The sequence below is a fragment of the Lissotriton helveticus genome, chromosome 4_1 (genome assembly GCF_964261635.1).
Source record: "Lissotriton helveticus chromosome 4_1, aLisHel1.1, whole genome shotgun sequence".
Lineage (NCBI taxonomy): Eukaryota > Metazoa > Chordata > Amphibia > Caudata > Salamandridae > Lissotriton > Lissotriton helveticus.
This window is the reverse complement of record NC_136063.1, coordinates 1,322,501,546-1,322,519,917: the sequence shown is the minus strand read 5'-3', so window position 1 is coordinate 1,322,519,917 and position 18,372 is coordinate 1,322,501,546. Positions and strand designations below refer to the sequence as shown.

Here is an 18,372-nt window from a genome sequence, read left to right as displayed (position 1 = left end):
TATTCAAAAGACGTTTGCCCAGAAAAACATTCTTGATAATCGTCCTACTTCTACTTTCTCTAAAGAACGTGATCCTCGCCAACAACGTCCTATTAGTAACCAAAAAATGCGTTGTTTCAGGTGTGGGAGTTTCTCTCACACTTCCAATTTTCCCCATTGTTTCGCAAGAGATAGCATCTGCAATAACTGTGGTATCAAAGGACACTATGCACGTGTATGTAAATCTAGAAAAAAGAGAGAAATTAGTGAGCCAGCCTCTGATATTGTACGTACACTTGTGGTTTCCAATGTCAATGATACAATGGTTGACACAGAACATATTTTTATGCCATTCTGTGATGTAAGAATTGACAAATTTGTATTTAAACTTATGGCAGACTCTGGGTCTCCTTTTACTTTAATTGGTAATAAGATTTGGGATGAAGTGGTTGGATTAGAAAATGTTCAACTATTACCCCCTGATATCTCTCCTCTTAGCTACAATAAGTCAAAAATAGAGATTTTAGGATATATTGTGGCCAACATATCCTTCAGTGGTAAGAGCAAATCTGGGAAAGTTTATGTAGCCGTCAGAGGTGACAATCTCCTGGGATGGCGACATCAGCATGATTTAGGGATTATTCTTAATCCGGGAGCAGAAGATCCAAAAAATCAAGTCATGCTGATGGAAGATTTTCTTTCCAGTTCTCTTCAACCCCAGATAGATTTTGTGTGTGAGTCAAGTAAATATTTTGATGATTATCCTAATGTCTTTTCTGACAAATTAGGGTGTCTGAAGGGATTTGAACATAAAATCATCCTTAAAAAATCTGCCAAACCATGTGTACACAAGGTCAGGAAAGTACCTAACATGATGCTAGAGCCACTTAGGCTTGAAATTGAAAAATTGTTAAACTTAGGAGTGATTGAAGAGATTGAATCATCAGAGTGGTTGAGTCCAGTGGTTCTAGCACCCAAGGATGGTGGGAAATCGATTAGGATGTGTGTGGATCTTCGCGGTTTGAATGAATGGATCTGGGTAGACCGTCAGCCTTTGCCTAACATAGCTGAGAGTATCAGCATTCTAAAGGGAGCAAAGATATTTAGTGTTCTTGATCTCTCTTCTGCTTACCACCAAGTTGTGCTACATAAAGATTGCAGGCACTTAACATCGTTTGTTACACCTTTGGGTGCTTACCGTTTTTTAAGAATGCCGTTTGACTTAGCTTCAGCAGCCGCATGTTTCCAAAGGGTGATAAAAATAGTTTTGGGCAGTCTCTCCAATGTAATGTTCTTTCAGGACGATATTTTGATTTATGGTGTAGACATATGTGAGCATGACAAAGTGTTAAGATCTGTCTTAGATAAGTTAAACGAAAATAGACTTACAGTAAAAAAGGAAAAGTGTTGCATTGGCTTAGAGTCTGTCACGTATTTGGGACACGTTATTTCGGGGAACGGAATTCAGCCCAAACTAGAAGTAGCTGAGAGTATTGTTAAGGCACCTACTCCAGTAGATAAGGATCAAGTCAAATCATTTTTAGGGATGGCGGAATTTTATTCCAAGTTCGTTAAGGGTTTTGCCAGTCTCGTTGAGCCCATTAGGTCTCTTTTGAAAAAAGGTGTACATTTTTCCTGGTCTAATGATTGTGAGAAAGCTTTTGTTTTGGTTAAGAAAGAGATTGGTGAGATGCCAACTTTAGGTCATTTTGACTCCAAACTCAAAACTATATTGACCACTGATGCCAGCCTTAAATGATTAGGTGCTGTGCTTTCCCAAGTTGTAAATGGTGAAGAAGTTGTTGTTGCTTTCGCTTCAAGAGCTCTAAAGGAAGCTGAGCATAATTATTCTTGCATCGAAAGAGAAGCGTTGGCAGTATATTGGTCTATATGTCACTTCAAATTTTACTTATGGGGGATACCATTTGTGGTTAAATCTGATCACCGCCCCCTAGTTCAAATTTTTTCATGTCATCAAAGTGATCATGTGACACCAAGGTTGAAAAGATGGAGTGAAGGTTTACAAGAATTCAACTTTTCTGTGCAGTATATTCCAGGGTTGAACAATAAACCTGCTGATTGCTTATCACGTCTTCCCATAGATAGAGATTGGGTCACAGATGTTGCTACGTGTATAAACTGGGTTTTGGAGTCCAGCATTTCCGAGGAGGAATGGTCACACAAGGTTGATGATGATGTTGTATTTATATTGCTGAAGAATGTTATCAGGAGTGGTTGGCCAGATTATGATACTCTTGAGAGTGTATTGAAGCCTTTTTGGTCAGTGAGAGATGATTTAACTTTTTTCCAAGGCAATTTAATGAGGGGTGATAGAGTGGTACCTCCAAGTGAATTGAGAGAGAGGGTTATCAACCTAGCTCATGAGGGGCATTTGGGAAGAAATTTGACGAAGGCTCGCATTAGGGAAAGATATTGGTGGCCTGGAATGGATCGCATGGTGGAAACCGTAGTTAAAGATTGTCATTTGTGTGCAGTCAATGACAAGTCACGTACCACCAGTCACTCTCCATTGTCACCTGTGGAAGTTCCTGTTGCTGTTTGGACAAAATTAGGGTTAGACATCGCTGGTCCTTTTGAGCTTATGCCCTCACATGAGCGATATGTTGTTTTATTAGTTGACTACACTTCAAAGTGGGTAGTGTCCAAATGTATGAGTGTGGTTAACTCAAGAGCTGTGATTGAATTCTTAAAAGAGGTGTTTGGGTCGGAGGGTGTTCCCAAGTTTTTACTCACTGATAATGGGGTACAATTCACTTCCAGTGAGATGGACAGTTTCTTGAAAAGTCTGGGCATTATTCATCAAAAAACAGCTCTTTACTCTCCTCAAGCAAATGGTCCCACGGAGAGGATGAATAGGGTTGTAAAAAGTTGTGCACAGAGGGCTTTAGAGTCCAAGATTTCATTCAACAGTGTTTTAAGGGAGACATGGTGGGCACATCGCACGACTCCCAATGCTGTTATGCAAAGGTCTCCTTTCGAGGCTTTGAGAGGTAGATTAGCTTGTTCAAAACTAAATCCAACTTGGCTTCCGGAGAAGGTAGTTGAGGACAATGTGGAAAGGGAAGTGAGAAGGAGGGCTGTGTTGACAAATTATCAACAGAAATACAAACAACGCTATGATGCTTGAATGGTTGTCAAACACAGGAAATGGAACGTGGGTGACAGTGTTCTCGTAAAAAAAACGAAATTTGGTCACAAGGGTGCTTCGAACTTCATTGGTCCTCTCACCATTGTTTCCATAAAAAAAATGTTGTCACCTTAGACAATGGTTGCACTTGGAACATGTCTAAATTGTCCAAATGCAATGATGTCAGAAATCATTACAATGATGGTCCCAAACTCTCCTGTAATCCCAATGTTTCTCCTTCCACCAGTTACCAGAGAAATACTCCTAGGAGGTCTTTACAGCTTCCCAAAAAGTTCAATGATTATGTGATGCATTAATGTTCTCTGTTACACTTTGATCTTCTTCTTTTATGTTATTTTGTGTCTTCATCAATATTCATTTTATTCTTATATTATGTATAGGGGATGTGTTATGTTGCTGTATCTTTAAGAGTGTCATGGTCAGTGACATCACTAATAGAGTGATTACATTCCAATTGTAGAAAATACAGTTTGCTGTAACTTCTGCTTGTTGATGGTTGTATTAATAAAGCTCCTACTTCATTTTACCAGTTTCCTGAGCTTTTATCACATATACATAAAATGGAAAGAATGGGGAAGGGGGTAGGAGGAAAAAAAGAGATTATAAATTACATAAATTGTACATAGTAAGGAAGGCATGTGTGACCAGTGAATATCATGTGGCAAGATTACTAATATCAGCATAATATAATAATAATGATAATTCAGAGCAAAGTGACGAACAGAACACCCGGCACAGAATCCCTTTTTTAGGCAGATGCCAGACCGAACAACCCAAAAGAGGCAGAGGGAAACAGCCACAGCGTTGGCCCAATCCCCCACGGGAACGCTACACACGCCAACAACACTACCAATGGTAATAGCATCCCCTGACAACATGACTATGACTATCGCCACTACTAATACCGAGCTTATGTCCGGAAATACTCTACCCATCTTCAACCTGACTAAACATCATCTATCCTCCAGTGAGCTTTCAATATTGAATAAAGGCCTCTTCTTTGATCCAGCTGCCCGTCCCAATTTCCTCGACCTCCAGACAGAACTTTTAAGATTCTTTAGAAAGATAAGATTGCACAGTTCCTTTCTCCTCAACCCCCGACACTAGTGAATGCCAACATTCCTTTTCACCCACCCTCTACTTTCTCCCCCTCAGGAAGTATGTTCCCTGGCGAGATCCTGACTTTCGAGAAACTAGTACTAAAAGATCTAATTGAAATGGAAAGTTAAAAAATGTTCATTCCATATAACATGTCAATTGCAGAGAAACAAGCACTAGCCGATCTGAAAGTAAATAGCCGCATAGTTATCGAGCCAGCAGACAAGGGTGCGGGGATTGGATTACAAGAAAAAGATAAATACAAAACGGAGATTCTACGACAGCTCAGTAATACAGCCCACTACTGTAGGCTTCCCACTAACCCTACAAAAGACATACAGAATCTAATAGCTCAGGTCACTATAGAAGGTCTCACCGCTGGTTTTTTGGAGTAAAAAGGAACATCAATTTCTGAATACTAAATGCCCAAGAACGCCGGTAATATACACCTTGTCCAGGATTCACAAAAACACTGAAAACCCTCCTGGAAGACCTATTGTTTCTGGGTGCGGCTCAATTTTGGAGCCACTAGGGCAATATGTTGCCCATTTCATTACAGAATTCGTGCCCACCACAGAGTGCTACATACGTGACGGTATGGCTATGATTAACTTTATTGAAGAGTACCCTTTCGACCCCACATCCAAGACAATGTGTACTTTGGATGTGGAGTCGCTTTACACCAATATCACACAAACCAATTCACTGCTGTTTATTGAGCAAATTCTTGACACACATCCTAGCCCACATGCAGTACCCACACTCTTTATATTACAGCTTCTGGATATCTGCGTAACAAAAAACTTTTTTCTGTTCGACGATCAGTACTATGGCCAAGTAAGGGGCACATCCATGGGAGCAGTCATTGCTCCAAACCTGGCAATCCTTTATATGGATAACCTTGAATCCAAACACATATTGACATCTCTGAATCCCTTCCACAGTGGCATTGCCCCGTGGAAGAGATTCATGGATTATATCTTTCTTATATGGCAAGAATCCCATGACCTATTGCTGCAGTTTCTACATTGGATAAACAATAATTGCAGTGGCCTTACCTTTACCCTATCTGTAAACAAACAAACCATTCCGTTCCTTGACTTGAACATTCAACACAACAATGGCAAACTGTTCACTAGCCTATACAGGAAATGAACAGTATGCAACACCCTATTGAGCTATAAAAGCCACCATCCCCGGGCACTGTGTGACTCACTTCCATACTCCCATACTCCCAGTTTCTCTGTATAAGGACGAACTGCTACCGTAAAGAAGACTACTTTCTGGAGGCACCGGCTTTGAGTAACTAACTGCACAGTCGAGGGTACCCCCGAAAACTGATCCGTAGCACATTAAAAAGGGCATGGTACTACCCTAGGGACGTACTGCTGGAACCGAAAGAAAAAAAGATACAGAACCGGCTAGTATGTGTGACGACTTTTTCCCCAGCCTCTAATACAATCAAAAAAAGTATTAAGAAACATTGGGGCACAATTAACACAGGTACCCTAAACCTCGAGCGTCCATTGTTTGCTTTAAAAAAATCAAAAAATATTAAGGACCACTTGGTACGAGCTGCATTGCCCACCCCAGATGCACTATAAATGAACTGTGGGGGCTCCCACGACTAACGGGTCATGTGAAATGTGGCTCATGTAGTGTTTGTGACCTTACTGTAGAAGGGAAAGTCTTCATTTTTGAGCAAATACATTTTCAGAGGAAACACTTCACGAATTGTAACAGCATGAATGTCATTTATGCAATTTTCTGCCCATGTCACAAAATATATGTAGGGCAGACGACGCAGAAATCACGTATCAGAATCTGCCAGCACAGAAGCAGGATTCGATGCAAAACATCTAATGCGCCTCTTGTGGATCACTTCATTGAAAATGGCCATATGGAACTGGATCTACAATGGACAATTATTGACGTCATAAAAGTCCCACCAAAGGGTGGAGATATCAATCAGTTCATGAATAAGGAAGAGCTCAAATGGATACTTAAGACCAAAAGCATCCACAATGGTCTAAACCGCCTCGAGGATTGGACTTCTTTATTATGACCCATGTAATCTCTTCTGGACAATTTCAGTTCAATATTTGAAATAACATCCATGGTTTTCATGGAACAAATGTGTCAATATGAATTGTTATTAATTGCAATGGTTGGATGACTCACTGCACAGTTATGCTTTCACTTCACACCTTTCCAAAATGGCCACCACATTAGCTCACTCCTCCCAATGCTGAAGCTGGAGACCTACTCTAGGTCACATGGTTTATACCACATGACCAGCATAGACATAATGGTGGCTCACACTACAGCAAGGAACAGTCATCGTGAGCATCGTCTCGACTGCCTGCTTGGACCCCATTCAAGGACCACATATCATCTATTATACGGTAAGAGTATGTGAGGATCCCATCTGCTCTAGCCAAAGAAATCATGACGGGCGTAACCCGCTCCTCATTCCACTGTTCTTTCTCCTTAGGCTTATAATTGCCGCCAACGAGAATGAACAGCGCTGCTCTTAATTCCAGGTAAGCGGCATCGCACCGGTACCGCAGGTCATTAAACGCAAGCCTCGGTCCATTTTTAACCCTCATATTGACACTAGTGCTCCCCTCCCCAGCTGCTGGATTCATATCCCCATCAAACATAGGGATCCCAGCGAGCTTTTATCAACCAACATTAATAGGCACTCTTCTAGCCTGCACGCGCATGCCAACTTCGTGGAGATCTCCGAAATGTATTAAAACAGCCACACTCTATACCAGCATGAGGTTCTTCGCTCAATTCTGGTGAAGTTTGCGCGACCTTCTTTCAAATATCTTGCACACAATGCTGATATTAGGAATCTTGCCACATGATATTCACTGGTCACACATGCCTTCCTTACTATGTATCATTTATGTAATTTATAATCTCTTTTTTTCCTCCCACCCCCTTCCCCCATTCTTTCTATTTTACGTATATGCTTTGTTTATGTGATGTTTTAAAAAAAAACTTTAATCAGGGCTTGAAGTTGACAATGAAATGTAATACAGGCATGAATTACAATGTCCTGAGGATGATCCCCTCATCTTAGCACAGGGATCAAAACGACGTCGACACTATATACTCTATATGTCTTTGACTATACTATATAATATATCACAATAGTGTATTTATGATTTATCAGGCTGCAAGATTAGAATGTACGCAGACTTTTTCTCCTTGCCTGACACCCCCCTTGTGTATTATGTCATACTTGTCTATATGTGGTAGTAGGACACAGGCTGTGTCCCACTTGGATATGTATAGATAATGGACTACGTGAACATATGATATATTAAAGCCTGTACGGCTCGACAAAGAATATAGAAATCATTTGATCTATATTTATTCTTCATGCTTATTCTATAATGTCTAGGGACCACTTTCTTTAGAAATACTGTAAGTACCCAAGGTCCCTGACCAATTGCTTATTTGGGTTTCCCTTGTGCCTTGAAACAGTATTTATCAAAAGACACAACCATAAGGGATGCCTGCGTATTTCCTGAAAATCCAGTAAATACCATCCATTCATTACAATGGAGTAACACACTTGTTTTGGCTACTCACCCCAAGCAGTCAGTCATAAAGAGGCCAGCACAAATTATGTATTTGGCTGCATCCTGACCATCCTGAATAGTTGAAGCCAAGGTGGCCATACATTTTTCCACAACCATCAGTAATATCTCTCTGGGCATGTCTCCATTAGAGTCTGCATATCGGCCTAGTAGGCAAACTGCGTTTACCAACCTCAGGGCTAAGCTACCTGATGAGAACATTTGTTTACTTAATACCTCCATACTTTTTGACTCTTTGTAAAGGGGTCTTAGGGAATTCATTAGGGAAAACCTTGCTGGTGGAATATAGACTACCAGATTCTCCAAGTAGGATACTGCATCAGAAAATCAGGGTCACCTAGTAACAGTCTATGTCATATTACCACCTGCCAGTTCAGTGATGGGAAGAGCAAGGCTTAGACCAGGTGCCCATCAGAGTATCAGTTATGGCTTTCTTGAATGTGAATAAAGGCTCAGAGCAAGCGGACCCAGACTGTGCCAGTGACATTGGTATCGGTGTCGATGAAGAAGGAACTGGCACACATCTCAGAGCCAGAATGGAAGTCAACACCATATGCAGTGTGGAACCCTAGGTCACTTTGAGGGGCGCTGCCATCGCCGATCATGGATCTGCCAGCAGTAACCCTATTGGAGTCTCCTGCGAATCCTTGGGGCCCAAAGGCATGACAGAGAAAATGAGAAGGGTGCCAAAAAGGGGCAGCATGGCCTCCTTAAATGCTCTACTAGCTGTGGTGTCACCAAGCGTCATGAGAACTCGTGGCATATTGGGCCCAGTTGCGGAATCGGCTCCTCAGGCAGGGATCAGTGAAAGAGTCCAATTGGCACCTTAATGCCATCTCGAACTCTTTTGATGGAGAGTGGTGGAATGGAGCGGAATCCTGCTTTGCCTTCTTGTGTTTCGTCTTTGACTTACTTACTTATTTCAGCTGCAAAAAGGATCTGTCTATGAACCAACTTCAAGAGCAGGTATGCACATTGGATTGGCGTGGTAATGACACTTATTTGAGGTCCATGACTTTTTTCGAGGTTCTGCAACATATAACTTCACTTCACCTTCCTGGATCACCTATTGGTGGATGAGGGCACACTCAGCCCACCACTTAGACTTGTGCCTCATCCCAACACCAGAGGCGCACCACATGTGGGTCAATCACCAACACCTGTTTCCTACAGTCACAGCATGGTTGAGCCTTGTAGCTTTAGGTGGGCACATTGTTTCCTTGCATGCTCAAAAGATTTGAATTGGAAAATCATCGAAAATGGCAGTGGAGCTCCAAATCCATGTTCAATAGTGTGGAAAGAAAGGAAAGGACATTGGCTCACAGGGGTGGACATTAGATGCACCTCCACTGTCACTTCGGGACAGAAGGATGCCAACATGGAGCTGCACTACACCATCTAGCGGCACGCAGGAACACTACCAAGAACACTTCTAGATCCATTCTGGCACCTAAGGATATTCTAATGGTGAATAATCTGTGGTCATAAATTGCTTTTTTCAAATGTACTAATCCCATTTTTGGAGTCCCATAAGTTTTATCACTCTGAAAAAAGGTACTACAAATGGATACTGAGTAAGTATCTGGAAAGGTTGTGCTGCAGGTTTCCTTTACAAATACTGAACTGGTGTGCTGTGTGCTATAAATGGGATTTCTGGTTGGCTAAGGCTTACGCCAAAGCCAGGCAGAAACCACCACTCTAGACAGGGCAAGGGAGTTACACGCCAAAGATAACCCCTGCTCACCCCCTTGGAAGCTTGGCACGAGGAGTCAGGCTTATTCCGGAGGCAATGTGTAAAGCATTTGCGCATGCACACAGCAACAACATACCAGGCACACTACAAAAGGAACTCCACACAAGGTTATAGAAAAATAGCCTTTGTATTCTCATAACACATTTGAATAGTAAACACAAAACATACACTGTGCTAACTGGCACTGGGCAATATTTACAAGGTATTATGTACACCTGACAGGGCCACATGGACCACTGTCAGAACCATCACCAAGTGAACTTAGTAAAAGTAAATCAGAACATAAACGTACAACCAGTAACCACTGGTAATCACTGTACTCCACCTCAACCTGTAACATAAAGTACATTATGCACATTCACATCAGGCGCGAATTACATTCTGCGCCAACCTCACCAGCATAAACACATTATGCAATCTCCTCACTAGTCTAAACACATTCAGGAACTACCAGGGACACACATATCCCCCAAGCATTTCTATGGGAGGGCAGGCCAGTCTTACCACACATACACAGAGAGCGCAAGCACTTTACACTGGGCCACAGTGAAAAAGTGCGCAGAGGCCTAAAATCACCAACACCAGGTTACAGAAACAGGCTAGGAGAAAGCAAAAAGTTTCGGGGTGAACCTGCCAAAAGGGCCAAGTCCAACACTGTGAATCAATGTTCTGCTCTCAAAATCCAGTAGCAAAACATTGAAAAGTTATAGAGATCTCTAAAGAGGTGGTGACCCATTCACAAAAGTAAAGGGATGCCCTTGGGACCCCTTCCCCTTTGCAAATTAAATTTTTTTGGGGAATAAGCAGTAGAGTTTCTTTTTAAATGCAGCCCCCTTTCCAATAAGGAAAACGAGCTCAATTTCTTTAAAAACAAATAAATAAATACATAAATAAAGTTGACATGGCAGACTCATGACACCATAAGGCACCATCCCTGTGATGGCCTCCAATTGCAGTGATTTGCAATTTGCAGCCTACCTCATGAATATTCATGAAGCAGTTCAGATTGCGATCCACAACTAGTCGGAGTTTTACAAATCTGATGGTACATAGGACCGTTTGTAAAATTCTCCGATGGTCAAAAAATACTGTTTGTAATTTGCAACCAGTTATTCGTGCACCTGGCCGTTTCTTTCTAATACTCTAACTCACAACCGCTTTGGATGGTTTGATTATTATTTTATCCAGATCAGTGTTTTATCACTTATTTATTTTTATTACAGGCAGTTTATAATAAATGGATGCTACAAAAATAACTTTTTCTGGACAAATTATTATATATTTTCTGGACAAATGCTTAGTATCTCTGGGAGAAGCACTACTCAGTGGGAGAGGTGTGGCGCCGCGGCCAGGGCGACTGACGCTGGAATCTGGGGACCACGGTTCGATCCCCGGCTCCGGCGGCAGGTTAGCCCAGCACCATGTGACTCTGGGCAATAGCTCGCTTAATCTTCCCGACGGCCCCCCAGCGCCTAGAGACCCTAACGGGTGATTGTGCGCTATACAAATGTGGATTATTATTATTATTATTACCTCACTGTGTACGTTACTTGTCACACTCCTTCGTGAGCTCTTTCATGTTCAAGCCTTAGACTGAGCAAGCTAGGAACGAAAAAAGGCAAGTGCATCATCTCCAATGTTTGGGTCACCTTGTTTCAGTGTCTAGGTGAGTATGAGTGATGCAGGAGCTGTTGTATAGAGAAAAGTCCTCCCTACTTTGTCTTCCATATTTAAAACCTTCAATGTCCCACATCTCTAATATGCAATAGCATTACTGAAACCAGTTTGTAATTCAAGCAGCAGTCAAAGCTTTTTAAAGAAGCAACAGTAAGCTTTGCTCCTCACCAATTCCTCAAATTGCCACTCACCATACAAGTGTCGAGATCTTCCAAACGCTCCATCTCGGTCAGATCTTCAATCGTGATGGTGGTGCGCTTCACAGGTCTGTCTTCTGCCGATTCAATTTCAAGGGACTCCTGATGTGGGAGAGGTTTGCCCCGCCTGGTCAGGTGTTCAGCCTAAATAAAATGAACATAGTTAGAACAGAGGTTTCCTCAAAGGAATCAAATTTGTGTACAATGGCACACATCCACCATCCCGACTCTGGTCTGCAATGTGGATCTATGCTTTTTATCAAAGACATTGTCATCTAAACGTAAATTACAGTCATCAATAGATTAAGAGGTAGAGAATTAGTGTCCATTTTCTCAACGTTTCATATTAAAACCACGTGCCAAGATATTTGTATACATGGAAATGTCAATTTCCTGAATTACCTTGAGAGAAAATTCAAAAATAAATAGTAGACTTTGCTGCCATAAACATCTTAGGAGATTGATATTCTGTTCACCGCCTAACTGTAGGGACACCAGGGTACGAGTCGAGGGTACAAGTGGGTAGACTGCATCTACCCACTCTTTTTGCAGGGTGGACAACGTCTACCCTGCCAAGAAGTTTGCCTCTAACTAAATAAGCTGAACTCGTCCCAATGTCATTTTCAGACACCAGGACACATTCAGCAGCGCCTACATGTTGTCTGCTTTCATTCCGAGCAGCAACGTGCACATGAGGAGGGATCTTATCAGATTCTAAGTGGACCCATACCTAAGGCCGAAGTTAAGGGGCCATTAGGCCTCCTTTTGTTGAAGTATATTGGATGAGAGCTATCTGGAGCCTCACACCTAAATGGAAACACAATAGAGGGGAAGCAAAGGTACACAGCTTGTTATTACTTCAAAAAGTACTTAAGAGAAGCATGCTTGTGTCTTTATGAAGCCCTTCTACATTAGAAATATGCATGCACTAAAAGAATGTCAGATGTGCTGGTTGGCCACAGTATTTACACAAATAACAATATAAATGCCACTATTTTGGTTTATTTCTTTTATAGTACTACTCATCCAGATGCAGGGTTTCAGGGCACTTTACATCACATCTACACATTGTACAATGATAATAAATCAAACTAGTATTTAAACCACTATACAGGATACACTATATAAAACTGTGAGGGTACAAGGTATAGTTGTCATACGTCCTTCATAGCTCTCAGTGCTATATTGGAAGGATTACAATTTATGAGCTGCAAGTAACAAAATTATCTCTGTGTTAAAAGCAGTAACCAACTTACCTAGCTACATATAATAAAAATCTGCCATCTGCATATTACATGATGTGCTTTGTAGGAGACATATTAACCCTCTATGGTACTTTGATTAAAAACTGAACATAGATAGAACAGAGATCTCTCCAGCAAATGCATTTACCTCAGGAATTATCTTGGCACACAAAGATCTCTGCAGCAGGTGCCTTAACCCCATAATGTATTTTAAAATGCAGACTTAGCAAATAATTAAGCAGAATAGATTTTTAGTTTTTAGTTCAAATATCTTTATAGAAAAGAATTTGACGTGACCAAACACAATATGCAGTGTAAATTATATACATCGTTGCCTTCCAAGCTCATTACATACAAAACATAGGAATCAGACTAATAATATAAGAATGAGACAGAAAAATGCGGAATAAATGAAATACATATGTCAACTAGGTACATAGTAGAAATTTCTGGAACGATTAGGGAATCTAGGGTGGCTGAAGAACCTCCTGTTGAAGGGGATGTGGTGGTGAACATTGTTTAGCACTTGAATCAATAAAGATTGTGACAGGCGACCATAAGTCAGCACGTTTGATGGCCATGCGAGGAGGAAGCAGAATAGATTTAATGCCATTTTTCTCCTTGTTGCCAATGTTTTTCTGGCAGAATATCCCCCCAAAAAATCTATAAGTTGAGGTCCAGATTTTGCGTTGGGGTTGCATCACTTTTTTGGCACAACACTGACGCTAAATCTAATTTGCTAAATTCTCATAATTCACTCAAATGTACTCATGATAGCCCTGCTAAACATATGTGTGAGGTCTTAAGTTCTGATGTTACTTCTTGTGATGTCACTTCCTGGGAGGTCATGGGTTGTGATGTTGTCACATTCTGCAAAGCCATGTGTGATGTCACGCACCGTGATGTCACACGCTGTGATGTCACGGCCCATGATGTTACTTGCATACAGCCTAACTTGCTTAGTCCCCCGCTTCTTTTTTTAGGACTTATGTCCTGAGCGACACCAGATCAACTAAAGAGCGTTGTGATGTACTGTATTAATGGATGCATGACGTTACAATGCACACTTTTACAACGCATACCTTTACAACGCATTTTTTACAACGCAACATCCATTACAACGCATTCCATTACAACGCATGCCATTACAACTAAATTTTAAAAACTACATTTACAATGCATTCCATTACAACGCATACTACCTTTACAACGCATACCATTATAACGCATTACGTTACATTGCATGTTTGGTAAGTATTGGATATTGTAGGGGTAAAATCTACTATTCTAACTCCAGGGGGTGCAATAGTAGGGTAAGTGTTGGATAGTCTAGGGGTAAAAATTACTATTCTAACTCCAGGGGGTGCAACAGTAGGGTAAGTGTTGGATGGTAATGTTATGCGTTGTAATGGTATGCATTGTAATGACTGAGTTGTAATGACATGCGTTGTAGTGGTGTGCGTTGTAGTGTCATGCGTTGTAATGGTTGCATTGTAAATGCATGCGTTGTAAGGGATGTTGCGTTGTAAAAGTTTCGTTGTAATGGTAGTGCGTTGTAAAAGTTGCGTTGTAAAGGTTGTTTCCCGTATTAATTGGGTGCACCTACAGCAATCACAGTAGGTACTTTTTTTAAACAAATGTTGTAAAGAGGTTTAATTCTAATGTTGTCACCTTAAAATTACGACGACTTTGCTTTTATTATTTAACACCTGATGATTTGTTGTGGTTTTATATATTTATAAGGACATGGTGAACAGTACAATACACTAAAATTGATTGAGTACATTGATTCTATTCATTCTACAGCTCTAAATAAACTTTAATTTTGTACAAGATTATTTAAGAACTGTCACCGACGTCCAGTTTTTTTTTCTCTGGCCAGAGAGAGCTGTGTTATTGAAAAGAGGAGTGAACCCCCCTCCTTCTCTCCCATTTACACTTTCCGCAGGAGGGAGATTGGTTTGTACTACTGTTGCTGGCACTCAATAGAGCGAGAAGCATCTGTCCTTTCCCATTATGGAGCCAATCTTTCAAAAACATAGTTTACCCAGGCGCTCCATAGTCTGGCGTGTTAGTAAACAAGAAGAATCAATCCATTGATGCTAACAGCTCGACACCCCTGAAGCAGTCACTGCATTCTCACCTCTCTGAGCCTGCTGAGTTCATTCTAAGGCATAGACTATAGAGGCGGAGCCTGTTCTGTCTGCCTGAAAGCCACTGCACAACCCAGGCACCGCCATCCTGTGGAAAATGGAAATGAGCCACTGGGACATCAGTGGGTCTGTGGTCTTTACTCTTGTCTGTCTCACGGGAACCTTCTGCTTCGTGTGTCCACTGTGTGGCCTCTAATCCTTGGCGCTATGTTTTTTATATGATGGGTGTTTTTCACTGTTTACAAAAAAATGCGTCTTTGAGGAAATCAAACAGATGAACGTCTGGGATGCACAGCTAATGCCCCTTGGGGGTGTAATGGTAGAGGGAATGTCTCTAAAGTGGTAATGGAATGAAGGTTCTTCCCAAACGCAGAGGTGGGCAGTCCATATCTGACATACCTGTGGTGTCACATTAGAATAGTCGCCAGTTTCTAGAGCATAAAAGCGGACTGGGAGGTGAAGAGTATTTGAATGGATTAGAAAGACGGTAGATGCTTGCGACGGGTCTCCGGCCACCCTGGTTAATGACGATTTAATAGAATTTCGATCAGCCATACGCTGTGCCAGCATATGAGGCTTATTGGCCTTGGCCTGGAAAAGGGTAACAATTCTGAAGGCCTTAAAGCACACGTTTGGAAAAGTTAATACAATCCAATAAGAGTATAAGGAGATGTATTTCCTTACTCTCACTTTAACCCCTTTTTTAAACAAGCTACCCAGTTGCAGGCTTTACGAAACTGCAATGCAGACGTGTGATTGTTTTTATATCTATATGACCATATGAGTGTTTCTTAAAAAGTGGGAAACTTGCAGGTTACAGCAGTCATTGTGCTACAAGGTCATTACACCCTCATACATTTTCCTCATTCCTACATCATAAGGTTAGCCTCATTGAACAGAGTTACCTTCCCTACCCCTAGATCAACTCTTTGAATCAACATTTGCACCCCAGCCTCCTACATATGCTCCACCTACCAGGGACCAAAACTTAAGTACCAATGGAATAATTAATGTGTTTTCTGTCTCATGAAAAATGGCACTCCCTCCTCCAGCTGAATCTGTTGCCCCATTTCAAAGCCATTCTGGAAAAATCTCTGACGGTGGCACTCCATTGGCTGCAGTTACAGGGCAGAATGGCTACCTGCCTTTTAGTTGTTCTCTGGGCTCACTTCCACTTACAGCTCTTTGTCTGTCATCTCCTGAGGCCTTGCAGCTCTTCTTCAGAAGACTTTGAGACTGGGATTCCTGATTTCTGTGCTACGAACTCCAGTGATGGTTGGTTTCACAAAACCTAGTAGAGACCATCCACCTTTTCCTGGGGTTTGGGGCAGGGGGAATGGTACTCCTTCCCTAGTTTGAAAATGTATGCAAATAGGTGCTGGTGGCAACTTGTGGGCAGCATCGCATTCATGGTTTTTGGTTTCCATGGAAGTCAGGGAATTTGTCCAACCGGAGTCAACTTGCTGCAATAAGTCAGCTCTTTTGTCCATTGCTTTTCCCCTCTGGGGTCAGGCTAGTCAGGTTTGGACTAGCAACAAAGTGGTCCATGGGTATGTCAACCACATGGGGACCAGGATTCCCAGGTTGGCTGCTCTGTCTTAGGACATTGGTTTCTCAGTGGATCTGATTATCCTCTACCTTACTGCTATGTCTCTGCGAAAGAGCATTGTTATGCAGATCATCTGAGCTGGACCTGCCCCTCTTCTACCTCCCTACAGAGGTGTCCAGGCCTGGTCATGCAGTCATGGACTAGTTCAACTATCTGTGTTTAGAACTGTTCATAATGGAAAATAATGATTTTTTTCATCAGTCTTTTGTATGCCTGCTTTCCTTCCGACCCTGCTCTTTTCCAGAATTCTTGGAGAGATCAAGGATGCCTGGGTAGAAAATGCTTGTGATGTTACCTTGCAGGCCCACAGCACGTTATATTTGCTCTTCCATTGGCTGATAACAATTCCCTGTGGCTGTTTCTGACAAGCATTCCAGTTCTGTCAACTCTTCTAGTCCACACTGCACCTCTGTTTGAGGGTCTTGTGCTTCAGAGGTTAGATTTTCAGGCTCTGGGCTGCAACCAGGAAGTGGTGCTCTGCAACCAATAGTCAAGCTGTCCTGTCATCCTCAAGGCACAGGCTCTTCACTGGAAGAACTTTGAGGCCTGGTGCTCCACCTAGGTGTCTGTGCCTCTTCTTGCAAGCCTGGTATGTTCCTATGTGATGCCTATCTGTTGGATGCTGCAGTTAATGGGTGGCCATGCATGCATTCAGGGGATTAGAGTTCCAGTGAGAGGGATCTCATGGCTCTTGAATTGTTTCCACGTTTTAGTCCTGTGGCTTATTGCCAAGATAATTTCTTGGGTTTGCCCTTGTCTTTCAGGCCTTCCAGGGTAGTCAATGTGTGCCCTTGGAATCTGTTGAATCTGAGGTTTTTAATGAAAAAAAGAGGCATTTTTAGTGGCTATTCATGCTGAGCGGTACCTTGGCAAAATTGGTGATTTGCTTTTCTGTGAGTATACTTTTTCCTGACTAGATAGACTTCCATCTATATGCAGAATTTCTTTTCTAAGGTTTCTTTTGCATTGCAGTGTTCTCAGGGCTTGGTGCCACCAGCACTGTTTCCTTCTCCTTCATCAGCTAGAGTCGTGAATTTGAATCCCATTGATGTTTACAGGACACTTTCTCACTATCTGACAAGGACGGTTTACTTCTGACAAATATTCATTCGTTGCAATTGGTCTTGAAGAAAAGGATCCGCTTTATTCCACTGCCACTATGAGTCACTGGATACAATTGGTCATTTTATAATAGTACCAGACTTCTGCGCCAGTGCTTCTCAGAAATAACCAGAGATGGAGCGCACAGCGGACTTCAGAAGGGCTTCAATGAAGGGCATTTGCAATGCTGCCGCCTGTGCTTTGTAACACACCTTCATGATCCAATAAAGGCTGCAGGTGGGCAGTGGTCTCTCCACGGAGATTGGTTTTTACCACGCAGATTGTTTTTTATTGCTGCTTCCATAGTCCATTAAGGGTTTTCATGTCATGAAACTCTGTAGTTTGTTTAAGCCTGTCTATCCTTTTGCTCTTTTTCATCCTGTCTGTGGTTGGGGTTCACTGCTTTGGTAAATCCTAAAGATATAAAGATTGGGATGAGGGCAATAGACAAAAAGGTAATGCCCCAATTACTTATTAGTAGAACAAGTTACTTATCTTCGGAAATGCTCTTTTTGGTAGCTACTCTATCTAATGAAGTTTCTTCACCCAGGCACCAGTCTAGATCCGGAGATTTTTGACAGCATGGCTTCTGCATGCCAGTCGTTAACGTTGTCATCCCACCCCGGAGTGACACTGGAGCCACATATAAGTGCCATCCCTTTGCCTGGCCATCGTTTTATTTCTTGAATCAGTCCTTGCCACCGAATGGGAGGTGGATGGGCAGTGAAGAATCTGCAGTTAGGTTGAGTATCCACCAGACAGAAATGTTACGTACCCA

The 18,372-nt window shown here is 41.9% G+C and overlaps 1 protein-coding gene across 2 annotated transcripts in view; it reads right to left on the bottom strand.

The window, feature by feature from the left end:
* CARMIL1 (capping protein regulator and myosin 1 linker 1) overlaps positions 1-18,372 on the bottom strand; it is a 1,033,060-nt gene that overhangs the window by 165,099 nt on the left and 849,589 nt on the right. For both annotated transcript variants that reach the window (XM_078687906.1, XM_078687907.1), the window contains exon 29: positions 11,482-11,631. In XM_078687906.1, the coding sequence (XP_078544032.1) occupies positions 11,482-11,631 (150 nt within the window). The remainder of the gene's footprint in view (positions 1-11,481; positions 11,632-18,372) is intronic.